Source organism: Rhinopithecus bieti, unplaced genomic scaffold (assembly GCF_001698545.2).
Source record: "Rhinopithecus bieti isolate Rb0 unplaced genomic scaffold, ASM169854v2 scaffold_35538, whole genome shotgun sequence".
Lineage (NCBI taxonomy): Eukaryota > Metazoa > Chordata > Mammalia > Primates > Cercopithecidae > Rhinopithecus > Rhinopithecus bieti.
In genome coordinates this window covers 929429-948228 of record NW_016815913.1, presented here as the reverse complement: position 1 = coordinate 948228, position 18800 = coordinate 929429, and the positions used below count along the sequence as shown (strand labels likewise).

Sequence of the window (18800 nt, the reverse complement as noted above, 5' to 3'; positions counted from 1 at the left end):
CAGGGATCTAAATTGAGCTTATGTATCTTAGCCCAATTGGTGCTTGTCTGCTGTCAAAGAATAAGTAAAGATCACTAAAAGCTAGTCTGAGGTTTTCCTAATATAAAAGGTGAAAAAAGTAAAACAACCGTGCTTAAAGTTTACCTGTATAGGCTTGAGAAACCTAGACTTAACACTTTAAGAAGGCAGCGGCTGTGCAGTATCAATGGAGTAGAGCCTAGTAAGCTATTTGGGAGGCGGTAGAGGGTTGCTGACAATAGGCTGATGGAGCTCACCTTTGGAGCAACCTACCTTCAATCATTCTGGAACACTTTAGTGGTTGTGAGGTAGCAAAAGATCATCAAGGGTATTTGAATGTCCCCTCTAACTCCCTAATCTTTCCCAATTTAATTTACAGATGGACTCTGGAATGCTAGGCAAACAGTTGATATGGAATGAGAGGGAATGATCACTTTCTGCCTACCTATTCCAGCATATCATCCTAGGGCTGAGAGTGAGCAGAACGGAGGCAACTGTGATGCCTCCCTAAAGTTTCTCCAAGATTATGCTTTTTGCTACCATTTTGTGCTTCTAGGCCCTGGCAAAAACTTTTCCATTTTGGTTAATTCAGTCTGTTAAAGAATAGACAAACAAGTCCTCCTATTCTTCAGTACATTCCTTCTGGGACTCCATTGACCTAGTACAGTCTTCCAGCTGTCAGATCCACAAAGACCTTTATTCCAGCATAAATTATATAGAATGAACAAAACATCAAAGAGCAATCATATATTCAATTTATACTTTGATTGGTATAGGATGGTTAAGTGCTAAGACAAATCATTTCTAGGCTTTTAGAGGACTGCATCAAACATAAGATACATGTCATGTGATTGAAATTGGCCATGTGCTAGCCAATTTGCTGCCAGTTTTCCCCCCTCATTGCCAGAGATAAAGAATATCAAAAGCTGAAAATAAAAAGATCAGTGAATCAGTATTTCTTTTTTAAGAAATTTTTTAAGCTCATATTTCTTATGATAAAATTATTAAAACTTACCAGAAAAGTTGGGTTCTATATAATCTTAGGGTTCAGCTAGCTTTTTACCAGGAGAGAAAGCTGTGATTTGGGACTTCTGTGTTTTTGTGTTTTGTTTTGTTTTGAGACAGAGTCTCATTCTGTTACCCAAGCTGGAGTGCAGTGATGCTCTCTTGGCTCACTGCAAACTCCGCCTCCAGGGTTCAAGTGATTCTCCTGCCTCAGCTTCCTGAGTAGCTGGGACTACAGGTACACACCACCATGCCCAGCTCATTTTTATATTTTTAGTAGAGACAAGGTTTTGCCATATTGGCCAGGCTGATCTCAAACTCCTGACCTCAGGTGATCCGCCCAACTTGGCCTTCCAAAGTGCTGAGATTATAGGCGTGAGCCACTGCACCTAGCCAGGGACTTCTGTTTTTAATAACAACTGTAAATGGTAGCTTTCTTTAGTTCAGTAAAAGTGGACAGTGTCCCACAAGCTGTAGTAGTTAGGTTTGAGTTAGATAATTTTAACATCTGCCAGTGTCTCATTTATTCAGTAGACGTTCATGGTCTGTCATGTGGCTGCATTAATTCAGTGCATAGGATGCAAACGTGAACAGAATCAATCTATATCTGGCATTGTACGTGTCATTTAAAATATCTACATAGCTATCAATGAAATATTGCATTTCCTTATCTTCTGTTGCAGTGTTCACAGTTTTAACATATTTGTGTATACTGTATACTTCCATGGTGATATGTTATTGATTATTTGCATGTAGTATTTCTCTTTATTAGTGCTGTGACTTTTTATCTCATTTCCATTTATTTTTCTCAGTCATCATTTGACTTCATCCCTATTATTTCTTACAGTTTCATTATAGGATTGTAGTATCCTTTGTTTTATTATTTATTTTACGATTTCTCAGTCTTCATGTTCAGCTGGTTTCTTCTTAAAACTTTTCAACCTATAAGTTAATCTAAAAAGATAATTTTTTTAAATGGACATCTTCAAGCCTTTTATTGTTTATGGAAGCCTGTTTGCTTGGGTTTGAATCCTGCACTTCCCCAGAAATTGATTGTCAGGTAAGACAGTGGGGGTAGGATTGGAGCTGGAGGTGGAGATGTTGACTAAAACAGGAAGAGAAACATAAAATTTCCAATTATTTATTATGTGTCACTTTTCATTGTTAACATTTTAAAATAAACTTTTATGGTTTTCACATGATTGCTGGATGCTTATTCATGGGCTGGAGTAATCATGTAAAACCACACCACAGACGTTGAGAGAATATAATTAAGTACTTCGTATGTTCAACTTTGAAAGCACATTGTTAAGTCTTTGCCAAAAAAGAAATATTTTAAATTGAAAGTCTCTGCAGAGTAGGGTAATACTTCTTCCATCTTAGGGGACACTGTTCTTGTGTATCTTTTCTTTACCCATCCCTCTCCCACTCCTTCTTTCCCCACATTTCCACTGGCTGAGGACCTTTTGTCCTCACTAGAGAAGGCCCTTCCATCCCTCTGTTCCTCTGTGAGCAGTTCTGTCATTCAAGCTGCGAGAACATAAGCAAAGCAAAGGGCTAGGACCCACTGTCATGAGAAATGGCTAAATTATCTAGGCCTGTCTCTTCTTTAGATTTTCTCTTCTCACGCATTTGGGTGTTCTTGTGTTTTTGTCGTTCAGGTATATGTAGGAAGCTAAACAGTACTGAGATCCAAGAGTTTGGGTTTAGGATTCAGGAAGGAACAGGACCCCCTGACTAATGCTTTTAGCCTAAAGAAAGTAAGAATTCTGCCTTGGTGTTTGAGAGGCAGTTTCTTTGGTTTACATTTTGTGATGTTTCTATCTTTCTCCCTCAGGATTTCATGGGGAAACGTGGTGTCTGGCCTAAGGCAAAAAGAACAAGAATATCTGGGTTCTTTAGCCAAATTCTATGTTAATGGCACCAAAACTAAAAATTAATACCTAGCAGTAATATAGTGTGATAAGTAACATATAGAGATACCTGCAAGTTGCAGTGGCAGCATAGAGTAACACAGAACTCTGTCACTGAGTGACATATGACCTAAGTATTCAGGAAGAAAACTGTAGGTATAAAGTTAGCTTGAAAGTTTATGACATGGCACATTTAGCTTCTGAATATCAAACTCCTTTTATTTTTTTCTGGTTGATGTTATTTATTAAAGTGTTTAAAAGTATAGTTAGCCCTAATATTGTGCAATTTTAAATTTTCTTTTAAAAAGGTGCTTCCTGGGTGAGTTGGGGTTTAATCAAAGGTGCTGAGTTTACTGGCAAAGCAATCCAGAAAGGTGCTTCTAAACTCCGAGAGCGGATTCAACCAGAAGAAAAACCTGTGGAAGTTAGTCCAGCTGTCACCAAGGGACTTTATATAGCGAAGCAAGCTACAGGAGGAGCAGCAAAAGTCAGTCAGTTCCTGGGTAAAGTAATTCTAGATAACCTTACTTCTTTAAAGTTATATTTAAAATAATATCTTAATCCAGGGTTAATCTGCATGTTCATTTAGATGGTTTAATCTCAAGAATAACGAATTAGGACCAAGCAGTTTCATAGAAAAGGTACAGTAGGAGTGCAGTATATAAAAGATAAAAAATGGCATAAAACCTGTAGAGAGCACTTACCAGAAATGTCACTTGCAGGACTGGAAATTGCTCTGAGTGACGCAGTGAGTGAGTGGTGAGTGAATGTGAAGGCCTAGGACATTGCTATACACTATTGCAGACTTTATAACACTGTATACTTGGGCCACACTAAATTTATTTTAAAAACAAAGTAATTGCACTCTGATGTTATGGTGGCTGTGATGTTACTAGGCAGTGGGACTTAATCAGCTCCATTATAATCTTATGGGACCCTGAAATGTCTGAAATGACCAAAACATCATTATGCAGCACGACTGAATGTGAATCCTTGAATCCTTCTAAGGGATATGGCACATTCTTTCAAGGAGAGCAGTTGACTGCTTAGCAGTTGAGGGTCAAGAGGAAGGAATCTGTTGTTTGAGAAAAGCTGACTTAGTGATTGTGGCCCAGCCTGCCCAAGCAATATACTTCTAACTCCTTGCTTTTAGAGAATCACAGCACTGAAATTTGGTGTTTTGAGATGGGTAGATAGAACCTTAATGGATTACCATTAAATTTAGCAAAATGATCTTTTTTGGTATTTAGTATTTTTTTTAATCAGATTTTGGATTGTTTACTTTTATAGAATTAAACATTTTACTGTTATTTCACTGAGATAACTGAGATTTTTATCAATAGAAAAATATGAATACACTAAGCTGGAATAATCTAAAAGTACCAACCAATCTTGCATTGCAACAGTCAGATAGAAAAGGTGGTTGGTTTTCTCAAGCAGAAGTGCAAGAACATGTATATCTGAGAGGCAAGGTTATAAACATCAGTAGGCTCTGCAAGCACAGCTTTAAAGCAAACAAAAGCCTTAATTTAAAAAATAGCCAGTCTGTGCTGCATACCTGTAGTCCCAGCTACTCAGGAGGCAGAGACAGGAGGATCACTTGAGCCCAGGAGTACAAGGCAAGGCCAGCCTGGGCAACATAGTGAGACCTCCTCTCTAAGCTTCATGTCCTTAAGTAGAAGTTGTAACATTATATAGTAAAACAATTTTAGAGGCTCATTTAAGAATGTTGCAAGATGAGTGGTAAAAATCAAGCGAATAATATATATTTTCTAAGTTTTCTTTTTTTTAATGGTCATATTAGTTGATGGAGTTTGCACTGTAGCAAATTGCGTTGGAAAAGAACTAGCTCCACATGTCAAGAAGCATGGAAGCAAACTAGTTCCAGAATCTCTTAAAAAAGACAAAGATGGGAAATCTCCTCTGGATGGTGCCATGGTTGTAGCAGCAAGTAGTGTTCAAGGTAACAAAGGGGCCCAGAATTTTAACTAGGAAGGTCTGTTTGCTTTGGACTAGATTTACATACTTTTAAATATTATTTTTACAGGATTTTCAACTGTGTGGCAAGGATTGGAATGTGCAGCTAAATGCATTGTTAACAATGTTTCAGCAGAAACTGTACAAACTGTCAGATATAAGTAAGTTGAATTTTATTTTAATGACTAAATCTCTGTTTTGTTGTTGTTGTTGTTTTTCTGAGAGAGAGTTTCTCTTGTTGCCCAAGCTGGAGGCGCGATCTCAGCTTACTGCAACTTCCACCTTCCAGGTTCAGGCAATTCTGTCTCAGCCTCCCAAGTAGCTGGGATTACAGGCACACGCCACCACACCCGGCTAATTTTTTTTTTTTTTTTTTTTAGTAGAAATGGAGTTTCCCCACATTGGCCAGGCTAGTCTTCAACTCCTGACCTCAGGTGATCTGCCTGCCTCAGCCTCCCAAAGTGCTGGCATTACAGGCATGAGCCACCACACCTGGCCAACTAAATCTGTTGTAGCATTTGCAAACATCCATGATGGTAAAGATATTTTTATTAAGTATCTGATAAATAATTTTTTTCACTCACTGCTTTTCTTAAATAGGGAGAATGGTATTTCTATAATAACAGAATTTTTGTCACTTTGCTTTATATTACTAATCGTTATAAACATTTGTTCATCGTTACTGTGAAGAATAAGTTTAATTTTTTTAAAAACCCAGAATTCCTGCATACCTTATTAACTGACTACATGTTTTTGATGGGTGATGTCTGCCTGAATAAACTTGAATTATAATTAAACTCTTATAACCCTTGTTAATATTAGCCCACTCAGCATACAGACTGTTAAAAATTATGTCACATCTTACTTGACTCTGATTACCACTGTACATTTGTATTGGAATGGGTAGATGGTGTATCTTCAATTTCATATATTAAGAAATGGACAAACAGAAATGAATGATTTGCACAAGCTCACCTGATTGGTGTTATGATTGCTTTCTCATTTGGCCTTACAGTCTGTCTCTGGAGAGTGGCTATAAATTCTAGTCCTGCTGTGTCGTGGCTCAAGAGGAAAAGCTCATGGATGTTTGCAGTGTGCCTTTCACAGGATACTTCTTTATCCTGGCACATCCATGACCAGGTATCCCTCTCTCAGGGAACTTCTTTATGGCATATGCCCTTATGACTCTTTTCTGACCTGTGTCCAGTTTATTCCTACTAAGAAAGCCACTCTCTAGGAGACCCTGACTAGGAGGAGAGCAAGGTTTGGGTGTTGGTCATGTGACACACAGAGAAGGCAGCACAACCAAACACACGAAATGACAGAAGCTTTTTATTACTCACAGACCCTTGAGAGAAGAGGGGTACCCACGAGAGCCAGGAGGAAGTCTGAAGACAGCAGAGTGCTCAAGCAGTGGGTGGGGCGGGAGATGGGTGAACAGGGAGTAGCAGCAAGGGAGAGGCAATTTGTGCGACTACCTTCATGCAAGTCCATGGGTGTTCTTCCTTTGGCTTTCCAGTGGGGCCTGTGGATTGACTAGTTTAAAGAAAACAAGTGTGAACAGGGGAACATTTACACGGCTCTAGTTTTACATGACTCTAATGTTGACCATTGGATTTTCTCGTGGTCAGCAGCTGTGGGGTATGTTGGGTTTTGAGTCAATGAGATGAGAAACAAGTATACTGTATTGCAGACAACCACATGGGGAGGGGAAGTTTTAACTAGGCCAAAGGTGATGGGATACAACTAGGTTTCAAGCAACTTATGTCAGGCCTAAAAATAAATGCCGAAGCCGCAACTATATAACAAATTTATGACAAGTGGTATTGAAGGTGAGAGTTAAAGCAGGGTCTTCTGCTTTTAGCTCCTTATTCTTTCTACCTGACTCTACTTTCTTTATACAATACTAGAAGAATCAAGGTCTAAAAACTAAATCTAGTATGAAGGACCTGAGTTGCTTTCTTAGCCTTGAATTAGTTTGGATCTTACTGTTTAGAAAGAAAAAAGAAGAGCAATATTAACAGTATTCACAACTCTTGGTTATTTATGTTAATTATCCACTTATTGACAGCATTTAGTTGAGTTCATACTTTTGTATCAGGCACTGTGTTCATTGCTTTTCCTACATATTGATTAATTTTCAACACTTATCTCCATTTTGCAGATGAGGAAACCAAAATGTAAAGTTAAATACCATGTTAAAGATTTCTCTCCTAGTGAGTAGTAGAGCTGGGATATAAACCAAGTGTTTCTGTCATCAGAACCTGTGCTCTACAGTGCTAATTTAATTTCCATCCTTAATTGGTTTGATCTGCTCTGTCTGGGGCATGTATACATTTGTTTGTTTTAAGTTAGGAAATAGGAATTGCTTTATGTTTACTTTTTTTTATAATTTCAACTATTATTATAGATTAAAGGGTACAAGTGCAGGCTTGTTACATAGGTTTGTTGTATGATGCTGAGGTTTGGGGTACAAATGATACCTTCACCCAGGTAGTAAGCATAGTACCCAATAGATGGTCTTTTAGCTCACACTCCTCTCCCTCCCCCGCCTAGTCGTCCCCAGTGTCTGTTGTTGTCATCTTTATGTCCATGAGTACCCAGTGTTTATTTCCCGTTTATAAGTGAGAACATGTGGTTTTCTGTTCCTGCATTAATTCATTTAGAATAATGGCCTCCAGCTGCATGCATGTTGCTGCAAAGGATATGATTTCATTCTTTTTTAGGGCTGTGTAGTATTCCATGGTATATATGTACCATGTTTTCTTTATGCAGTCCACCGTTGATGGGCACCTAGGTTGATTCCATGTCTTTGCTGTTGTGAATACTGCTGCAGTGAACATGTGAGTGCATGTGTCTTTTTGATAGAACAATTTATTTTCTTTTGGGTATCAAATGGTAATTCCATTTTGTTTTGAGAAATCTCCCAAAAGTGGCTGAACTACTTTACATTCTGGGGGATACATATCTTTGAATCAAATAAAAGCAACATGGCATATCATTTTGGAGTGTCAGTGTTTTTTTTTTTTTTTTTTTTTGGAGACAGAGTCTTGCTGTGTCACCCAGGCTGGAGTGCAGTGGTGTGATCTTGGCTCACTGCAAGCTCCACCTCCCGGGTTCCTGCCATTCTCCTGCCTCAGCTTCCCGAGTAGCTGGGACTACAGGTGCCCGCCACCACGCCTGGCTAATTTTTTGTATTTTTAGTAGAGACAGAGTTTCACTGTGTTAGCCAGGATGGTCTCCATCTCCTGATTTTGTGATCCGCCCACCTCAGCCTCCCAAAGTGCTGGGATTACAGGCGTGAGCCACCGTGCCTGGCCGGAGTGTCAGTTTTACCAAAAGAGTTGAGAGATAAAACATATACAATAGATCTCAAATTCTTCTGATAGAAATATAAAACTCAAGTCTTCCAACTCACTTCTTGTCACCTGTGGCACTGAACTCTAATATTCAGTCATTGTTTTATGACCCTGAGGTTACTTTGGATCAGTCATGATTAGAAAAATAGTTCTTTATTTGTAGCAAGAACAGGTGAAATTCAGAAATGCCTTTTAGGCCAAAAGTGAATTATTTTCAGATTATCATATTAGAAAATAGGAAGTGCTTTGTTGGGTTTGTTTCATGGCCTACTCTAATGACAAAAAAAAATACTTACCTAACTACAATTAACTTATTAAAAGTTTGAGATTCACATAACTAGGAAATACTGGATTTTAATGTAGATTTTGCACTTCTGGTCCTTAATGAGAACTTAATATGTTGAATAGCATATTTTAACAGTGATTCTCAGCTCGTTTATTTCTATTATTGTATTATTGCTATTCTTTTGTCCTTTTTTCCAAAGATTCATGGAATTTAAATAAAAAGCAGAAAAGTGAGGATTTAGTTAGGTAGCTTTGTATTTCTAACTATGAGGATGATTCAGTCTTAGCAGTAATTTAGTTTCTGCTATTAGAAATTTAGAAAGAGGGGAGAGGCAGTAGGGAATAAAAGATTTTATCTAAGTAATACTGTTTCTCACCTTTGGAGCTAATCTGGCTCAAAGTAGAAAACGTCTTTTAAGAGAAGAAACTAAAAGTATTGAACCAGTAATAACTTAGTGATAGAACTGAAGAAATTGAAACACTTGTTGTACCTTTATTTAATTTTGTTCTTATTTGTTTACATACACTTAGGTTTATTTACACTGTCCTGTATTTAAATTTACTATCAAAAAGTATTTCATAGAATGACCATTTGTGGAGTACTCGAATCAAACTGATGGTAGTATAATAAGGAAAATTTGTGTTCTTAATTGCCTATGATAAGCGATTGCTCTCCAAAGTAGTTATTTTAAATGTCCCTTAATTTTATGCTTGAGAGAAAACCAAATGTATTATATAAACTTCCTTATCTGATTTCAGGTGGATAAGCCAGTACAGAGGATTAAATAACTATACACTTAAAATTTTTAGGTAAATGCATAGAAACTATTCATTAAGATTCAGTTTGTCAGTTAAATTAATACTTTTGTCTTATATTTGGGGATGTGAAGACATACAGGAATAATGAAAAACAGTAACTTTAAACCTGCTACACTTAATTGCGGTATAGTACCTATTCAATAATTCATCTCTCTTCTACATATGAAGCTTAAGTTTCACCTTTAAGCTTCTTTTATTCTACTTTGAAGTGTTTAAAGAATAATAGAGCTTTGATAGATCTATTTTTATTTTCCCCTAGCAATATTTTCTTTGAATGTATATTTGTGGAACATAAGCTTAATAATAGACTTTTTTTCCTGTGGAAAATTTACTGTTTTATGGTTTTTGGTACTATGCTATAATTAAGTGTAGCTGGTTTATTGGTTTGTTTAGTGAAATTTAATTAAAATTCCCCCTAAATTTGCAGTGGATGAAGAGGTAACTTCAATGACAGGTGTCATATTACCCAAAACCAGTTCTGTATAGCTGAACACATTGGAGAAATTTCAGAAAAACCTGGTTCAGTTGTAGTTTTGAATCTCATTGACTTATTTAGGGCCTACTTTGTATTCATTTTTTATTATTTTTCAATTGGTAGTGTTAGTATATAAAATCCAACTTAATGAGGTCTAAAGTAAATTTGTTTAAAATAAGAGATCAAAATAAATTTAACTTTCTGCCAGACATATGCTTTATAGGAGTTTATAGCAGTATAGTTTGAATCTGAAGAAAAGGACTAAACAGTTATTTATGAAGAGAAGAATAGATTCCTGTTAGGAAAACTAGTTCTAAGGCATATTGGAAAGCAGGAGTGATAGTTGAGGGTATATTAAAAAATAAATACAACTGATGAAAAGCCATTTTATAGGATATTTAAAAATATATGTTTAGTATTTTAGAATTTTAAAACTGCTTTCACACATATACATCTTTTTTTTTCAAATAAAGAAGAGAAAGTTGACAATATGCGAAGAGGTAGAAACTTGACCAAGGTCATGTGGCTAGTTACTGGCATAGTTGGCATTAGAATCTAGTTTTCTGAATGTTCTGTAAGCCCTTGGGGAAACTGGCTCCACCAAGAGTTATGGTCCCTGTTTGTCAGTGCAGAAACTGCTGATACCTTTTTCTTTTTGTGTAGACACAGCCATTACCACCTGACAGTAGTATTTGTGACTGGGGCTTGGTTAACAATGAGAAGGCACCATCAGCAATGGTGCATCTTCTGCACCATCAGCAAATCCTGTGGAATGCTGAGGGGTTGCATAACAGGGACTGGCCGAAGCAGTTGTAGGAAGCTTTTCTGTCTGTTGACTGGTGAGAAGGGCCCCAATTAAGAGTAGTACAGACTTGGAAGGTTTGACAGACTAGGCTCTGCCGTGTGCCAGCTCTAATATAATTACTAACATTAGGCAAAGGACAGAATAGAATCATCATTCAGAGGCACTGTAAGATTATTTCACACTGGGGTTAAAAAAGCCAAGTACAAACAAGCCGGTGGGATCACAAACCACTATTCTAGGCCAGGCTATTTAGTAATAGAGGACTCGTTAATTCAAAAGGCAGATCTAGTGTTATATAAGATGTCCAGCTATAGGTCATAAAGCACCTAGGAAACTTCACTGTGTCCTGGAGAAAATGTAAACTTTTGCCTTTTTGTTGTTGTTTGTTTAAACAATCCTCTATTTGGGGAAACCTGTGGACAAGAAAAGCTTTAAAAGCCTGTTACCAAAATGGGGTAAAGAGTAAAACAATTAAACACTAGGGAAATGTGTTTTGGTATGCTCGTATAGGACCTCAAATTGTATTTTATCATAGAAATAGTATTAAATGCAGATAGTATTACTGTCAATAATAACAACTTTTGTATATGCTTTGTAATTTCCCAGGCACTTGCTATGCATTTGATGCTCAAGAAACTCTGAGGCAGATAGGGCAGGAATTACTGATTTCATTCATTTAGTGAATATTCAGTGAGTATCAGGCACTATTCTCAATGTTTAGGATATGTTAAAGGACAAAGCTAAGAATCTCCTCTCCAATAGGGTTTATATTTTAGTGAGACAAGCAAGACATGAACAGTGATAATGAGTAAGTTCCATAGTATGTAGAAAGTGGTAAGTTATGGGAGAAGGAAAAGTAGTTTAAAGGGGAATCAATTGTCAAGAGGTGGAGGTGGACATGTGGGAAAAGGCAATTTAAACAGATTAGATAATGAGAAGATTATAGTTGAGCCAACTTGTAGAAGGTGGGGCAGAGAACTGTGGGAAGTCCAAGCAGACAGCAGCCAGTACAAAGGTCCTAAGGCCTTTGAGTGCTTGGTGGGCTCAAGGAACAGCAAGGAGGACAGTGAGTGTGCAGTAGGGTGGGATGCAGGGGAGAATGCCATAGAACCTCTGTTTAAAGACAAACTCAAATTCCCATAATTAAAAGACGTAGCCAAAGTCTGGTTAAGGTAGAACTTGAAACCACTTATATGACTCTAGAGTAGTTGCTTCTGTGAATATTTTCCCTCATATTTCCAGAAAGGGAGGATTAAAAAAAAATGACTGATTAATGACCTAGATTATAATTTACACTTTATTTTTACTTGAGGGTCTTTATTACATCTTTCTCAGCTAGTCTGAGTTTATTTTCACACACTGTTTTTACTAAAGGAGAAAATACAGCTTTGTCACAGTGTGATTTCATTCTCTACTGTGTTTTAAGTTGTTAATTAAATTGAAACCTAAGCTTTAATTTTGCCTTCAGGGGTAACACACAGTAATCATTTGACTTATTTAATACTAATTCAGAAGACCTTATTTTATATTTATCATGTCATTGTATGTCCTCTAATCTTTCTTTTAAAGATACGGGTATAATGCAGGAGAAGCTACCCACAATGCGGTGGATTCTGCAGTCAATGTTGGCGTAACTGCCTACAATATTAACAACATTGGTATCAAAGCAATGGTGAAGAAAACTGCAACACAAACAGGACACACTCTCCTTGAGGACTATCAGATAGCTGATAATTCTCAGAGGGAAAATCAAGAAGGAGCAGCAGATGTCAGCGTGAGAGGGGAGAAGGATGAGCAAACGAAGGAAGTAAAGGAGGCAAAGAAGAAAGATAAATGATGGAGTGCTGGGAATCACCTATACCAAAGCCTTATGAAATGGATGAAATTTTGTTATTTAAGCAAATGTGGAATTCCTCACAGATTAACCAGTATTTTTTAAATGTATTCATTCCTACAAATTAACTTTCATAAATTTTATGGCATGTCTTCTATTTAAAAGGAAAAGAATAAATATTCTTGCTTCTGGCCTTAGAAATGTGAAGTAATATTCTCAAGTTTATTTTTTCCAAGTGTAGCTGAAATATTTTCGCAGGTAAAATGAAGCTAATAATACATGTGCTGTTTAGACCTTATTAAACCTAATGTTGAACTATTTTTATATCTGCTATATTTCAGAAAGCAAATTAGGAAACTATATATTTGCTTAAAAATTGGCATTTAGTAACCTTAATTCTTTTATAGAAGGAATGACTTAAAGTATTGTCTACTTTTTTTGCACTAAGTGTGGATTTTTTTAGATTCTTCTCAATATTTTCAGTGTGTAAGCCTAAGCAAAACCTAATTCCTAAACTAGAAATTCTCAAAAAGATTTGGTTTCAAAACGGAAAGACTGATGAAAAGTAAAATGGGACTTACTTTTGTAACTTACCGTGTTTGTTTAGGAAGGAATGGTCTTTTTTGTTAAATGAATAAATAGTATTTGCGTCTTTTGTATTGGACCGATTGTTCTCATTATGAAAAGCCTAGGATCATTTCGGGAACATGTATTGTTTTGTATTAAAATTTCCAAAGTGGGATTACTTATCAGGCTTTTAATCGGATTACCAAAGTACTTCAAGAATTTTTTTATCATATCTGTTCTGTTTTCTTCCCCAAAAGGTAAAAAATTGTAAAAAAAAAAAAAAAAAATATATATATATATATATATATATATATATACACACACACACAGAATTGAGTTTACTAATGGTAAACATTTTTATTCTGGGATTCGGTCATAAAAGACAAGTTATTAAAAAGGAAAGGTTCTGTTCATAATCAAGGTAAAGAATATGAAAACCTTAGGCGTAATCCCGGGTGGATAGGCATTGTGGTTTCCACTTTGGCAGGAGGCAGACTATTCACAGACCTATTTACTTACATGGGCTAAAAAACTATGTAACTAAATACCTAATGGTATTTTATTTTTGTTTACTGAATTTAAGAGATTGGTGTTAGTTTTCATAGCTGTAGTCCATTCTAATAATTTCTGATCTTCTAGTGGCTACTTAGACGTTATTTGAAGCTGTCTGAAGAATGCACTTTATGAATTAAAAAACTCTGAATTGCCTGACCTCATTGTCACATGGGCTTATATTTTGGGAACACATGGAACTGATGTAGGCTTTTCCTAAGACCAAGGATAATGTACTAGTTGATAAAATGGAAATAAAAGTGAATTGGTAAATAGCTTACAGTCTATGCTTTAAGTTTAAGAAATAGAATGGCACTTCATATATTCTCATTTGTGGGAGCTAAACATTACAATAATCGAACTTATGGAGATAGAGAGTAGAATGATGGTTACCAGAGGCTGGGAGGCATTGAAGGGATAGGGAGGGAAGTGAGGTTGGTTAATGGGTATGAAAATACAGTTAGAACGAATTAGTTCTAGTGTTTGATAGCCTAACAGGGTGACTACAGTCAGCAATAACTTTTTATATACTTAAAAATAAAAGAGTGTAACTGGGACATTTGTAACACAAATGAATGCTTGAAGCAGTAGATACACCCTGATGTAATTATTATGAATCATATACCTGTATCAAAATATCTCATGTATCCCATACATATATACACCTACCACGTACCCATAAAATTAAAATTAAAAAAAATTTAAAAGAAATGGAATGGCAAATAATGGAATGTAAACTTTAAAAAGTTAGCTTTGACCAGAAGTCAGCAAATATCCTCCATGGGCTAAATCCAGATGGCCACCTGTTTTCAAGCCTAACTTACTCACACTCTCTGGCCCTTTGCAGAAAAAGTGTGCTGTCTTAGACTCTAGAAAATGGACTTTTCCCACCATTCATTGAATCATTAGGAGATAGGCATCTTCTAAAGTTTTTTTATATTTTGTAATAATTGATACATAGATAAAATTGTATATTACACGTAAGGTATGATGAATAACAGAATTAATACTTAAAAACTCATCACACCTAACTAAAGACACAGAAAACTGCCAATTACGTATATGTATGTTCTTCCTATTTTCTTACCTCTTTCCACACGTCATTTTTTATTGTTCCTTGCCCTTTTTTAATCACACATGTATATTCTCCAAACATACTGTTTCATTTTTTGAAGCTTTCTACATATAGTGTCTGAATGTGAAGTCTTACTCAACTTGCTTTTTTGAGTTTATGTTTAAAATTAATTCTTGTGCTTATATGCATGGATGGTTTAGTTGCTCTGTAGTATTCTGTTTGAGTATACCACATCAAGTGTTCATTTTCCTATCAGTTGACATTCGTTTTTAGTTTTTGTTGGTAGAAGCAGTACACTCAAAAAATACTTGACTGTCCCCTGGTACACATATGCAAGAGACTTGATACATAAGAGTGGAGTTGTTGGCTTGTCAATTTTGCAAAATAATGCCGGGTATTTTCCAAAATGATGATATTCTCTTGAGTAGTACTTCCTTTTGCAATGTTTTTATTGTTAATGTAGCGTATATAAAAAAGTATCTCATAATTTTAACTTGTGTTAATTTTTCATGTTCATTTGCGATTCATTTCCCTCTACTGTAAAATTTGCCTGTTGTCACTGTTGACAATGTTGCTTTTCCTGTTTAGGTGTGTACTGAGAATTGTGTGTATGTGTGCAACATGTAAGGTATCTAATTCCTCCCCTCCTCCCCCACCCCGTGGATAATCAGTTATTTAACCCCCGTTTATTGAATAGTTCTTTTCTTCAGTAATTTCCCACAGGTCTTTCTCTATATATCAAGTATGAGTGTTTCTGGGCTCAGAGATGTTTGTTCCATCTGTCATTTCTTTTTTTCCTGGGCCAGTCCCACACTGTCATCATTATAAATTAGTAAGTCCTACTGATTGTTAGGGCAAGAGGCTCAATTCCCTAGACCAAATTCTTTAAGGGTATTTTGGCTGATAGTTCCATAAGGAGTTTAAAATCTTCCCACAAAGAAACATCAGCCCCAGATGGACTTACAGGTGAGTTCTAACATACCTGAAGAAAACAATGTTACATTGGGTGCGGAGGCGCACACCTGTAATCCCAACGGCAGCTGAGGTTGGGTGGATCTCTCGAGTCCAGGAGTTCTAGACCAGCCTGGGCAACATAACGAGACCAAAGATATTGTTGGACATTGTGAATTTTACCTTATTGGGTACTGGATGTTTTGTGTTCCTATAAATATTCTTGAACTTTGTCTTGGGAGGGGATTAAGTTACTTAGAACCAGTTGGATACTTTTGGATCTTTCTTTTAAACTTGTTAGGGCTAGTGTTTTTTTCCACTCCTAAAGCAAAATCCTCTGTGTACCTGATGCCCTGTGAATTCAGAGGTTTTCCATTCTGGTGGGTGGTAGCAGGTATTATTCCTACCTCTGTAAACTGTAAGGATTTCTCCACTAATCCTTTGTGATGGTTCTTTCCCCAGCCTGAGGACTTGCCCCACCATGTGTGTGCATTCATCAGGACTCTGCTGCAGACTGTACCCTGTGGCAGGCCAGGTCTCAACACAGGCCTCCATAACAACTGTTTCAGTACTGAGTGAGTGGCTAAGTTAAATGCTAAAAGATAAAACAGCCAAGGCCCTTATACAAAGGCTGGAATGTAACAAAAGCCCACCAAGAATTTTGCCCAGGCCTTCACTGGGCCTTAAAGCATGACAAAAAAAAAGAAGGAATTCTTAGCTGGACCCATTTAGGATTAAACAAGTTTATTGAGGGTCTGAAGGAATCACTAAACCTCCCTGATTTAGCGGGAGACAAGGGTAATCACCCTAGCACCTGGACCCATTTAGATTAAGTGAATTTACTGAGGCTGCAGAGGAAGGTCTTCAGGACTCAAGACCTTAGTTGTAGATTATAAGAAGTTAACCACTTATGTCTTTAGATGAATGCACACTTACACATAGACATATAGCTTAGAAGGTATTATAAGCTCTGGAAAATGTTGTAATTTTGAGTTGGTCTGGTGATAATTTCCAGGCCTTCTCCCTGTAACTGGTTCCAGAAATAAAAACTCTTCCTCCCCGGTTCATCTACATCTTGTTACTGGGTCACAAGAAATAGCAGCTCAACCCTCAGTTTGGTCTGGGAACACCGTGCGCAGCTCTTCCCTCCAATATCTGCCCTGCAAAGTCTAGCTGCCTTGTTCTCCCTAGGCTCTTAGAGAAACTCCGTTTCCTCAACTTAGGGCAACCACCAGCCTCTGCCTGTTTTCTCCCTTTCTGCTTTGTACCCTGGCAGGCCCAGGCCAATTTGGGAGCTTGCCTCATTTGTGTCTCATCAAGAGATCATTGTCCCTTATTGCCTGATGTTCAATGTCTTGAAAACCATTGTTTCTTTTTTTGTTCCTCTTAGTTTTTAGTTGTTTCAGGCAGGAGGTAAATTCAGTTGCTTTATTTCTGCCAGAAACACAAATATATGGTTTCTGCAGTTGTTGACAAACCTGTTTTCTGCTTGCCTTTGCTCTTAATTTCCCAGTGAGATTCTGCTAACAGATCTTTTTAAGAAATCCCCGGCCGGGTGCAGTGGCTCACGCCTGTAATCCCAGCACCTTGGGAGGCAGAAGTGGGTGGATCACGAGGTCAGGAGTTCAAGACCAGCCTGCGCAATATGGTGAAACCCCTGTCTCTACTAAAAAATACACAAAAAAATTTAGCTGGGCATGGTGGTGCGTGCCTGTAGTCCCAGCTACTTTGGGAGGCTGAGGCAGGAGAATCGCTTTAACATGGGAGGCGGAGGTTGCAGTAAGCTGAGATTGTGCCATTGCACTCCAGCCTGGGAGACAGAGTGAGACTCCATCTCAAAAAAGAAATCCTCTGTACATTTGGATTTGTCAACATAATCTAGTCCTTTTCACTTCATTCTATTCTGTTTACTTGGTTGTGAGTTGCCCTTTCAGACTTAGAGCTAGACAAAATTTTGATAAGCATACCTCCTATATTAGGGTAATTCACAAAAACAGAACTAATAGGGAGTGTGTGTATAAAAGATTTATTATAAGGAATTTGCCCATACAATTATGAAGGCTGAGAAGTCTCAGGATCTGCAGTTGACAAGGTGGAGAGGCATGCAAACTGATGTGTAGTTCCAGTCTGAGCCCAAGGCTGGAAAAGTGTTGCCAAGGCTGGAAAAGTGTTGCCAAGGCTGGGAAAGTGTTCCAACTCAAGCTGTTTGGCTGTAGGAGCTCCCTGTTACTCCTGGGAGGTCAGCCTTTTCTATTCCGTCTTCAGTCGATTGGCTGAGGCCCACCCACATTGGAGAAGACAATGTACTATACTCAGTCTCCCAATTGAAATGTTAATCTCATCCAGAAACTCAATTGGAAAACTATTTATGTATTCACAACACGTCTGACACCAAATTGTGTTTTCCACACCAATCAATTATCCCATTCTCACTAAAACCTTGGTCTCCACAACCCCTTTATTTTCTAAAGACATTCCTAAGTCTTTAGTAAATAACTTTTCAACCAATTGCCAATCAGGAAATCTTTGAATCTAGCTGTGACCTGGAAGCCGCCCCCTGTCCCCCATCCCTTCCAATTGCCCTGCCTTTCTGGATGGAACCAGTGTATATCTTAACATGTATTTGATTGATATCCCACGTCTCCCTAAAATGTATAAAACTAAGCTGTACCCTGACCACCTTGGGCACGTGTTCTTAGGATCTCCTGAGAGCTGTCACCAGCCATTGGTCACTCATTTGGCTTAGAATAAATCTCTTCAAATATTTTACAGAGTTTGTCTCTTTTTGTCAAGGAAACACAGATGTATCAAGGGTAGGAGGTAAACTTTGTGATTAAAAATATGAGGCCGGGCGCGGTGGCTCGCGCCTGTAATCCCAGCACTTTGGGAGGCCGAGGCGGGCAGATCACAAGGTCAGGAGATCGAGACCATCCTGGCTAACTCGGTGAAACCCCGTCTCTACTGAAAACACAAAAAATTAGCCGGGCGTAGTGGCAGGTGCCTGTAGTCCCAGCTACTCGGGAGGCTGAGGCAGGAGAATGGCGTGAACTTGGGAGGTGGAGCTCGCAGTGAGCCGAGATCGTGTCACTGAACTCCAGCCTGGGAGACAGAGCGAGACTCCGTCTCAAAAAATATATATATATATATGTCAGGCCTCTGAGCCCA

The 18800-nt window shown here is 37.7% G+C and overlaps 1 protein-coding gene across 5 annotated transcripts in view; it reads left to right on the top strand.

The window, feature by feature from the left end:
* The window catches only part of SPART (spartin), a 36828-nt gene extending 23549 nt beyond the window's left edge, over positions 1-13279 (top strand). For 4 of the 5 annotated variants that reach the window (XM_017854135.1, XM_017854138.1, XM_017854137.1 and 1 more), the window contains exons 6-9: positions 3245-3439; positions 4741-4899; positions 4984-5074; positions 12226-13142. In XM_017854135.1, coding sequence (XP_017709624.1) covers positions 3245-3439; positions 4741-4899; positions 4984-5074; positions 12226-12493 — 713 coding nt within the window. In that variant the 3' untranslated portion in view covers positions 12494-13142. Of the gene's footprint in view, positions 1-3244; positions 3440-4740; positions 4900-4983; positions 5075-12225 lie in introns of all 5 variants that reach the window. The other variant, XM_017854134.1, reaches the window with a different exon arrangement.
* Positions 13280-18800: the final 5521 nt, after the last annotated feature.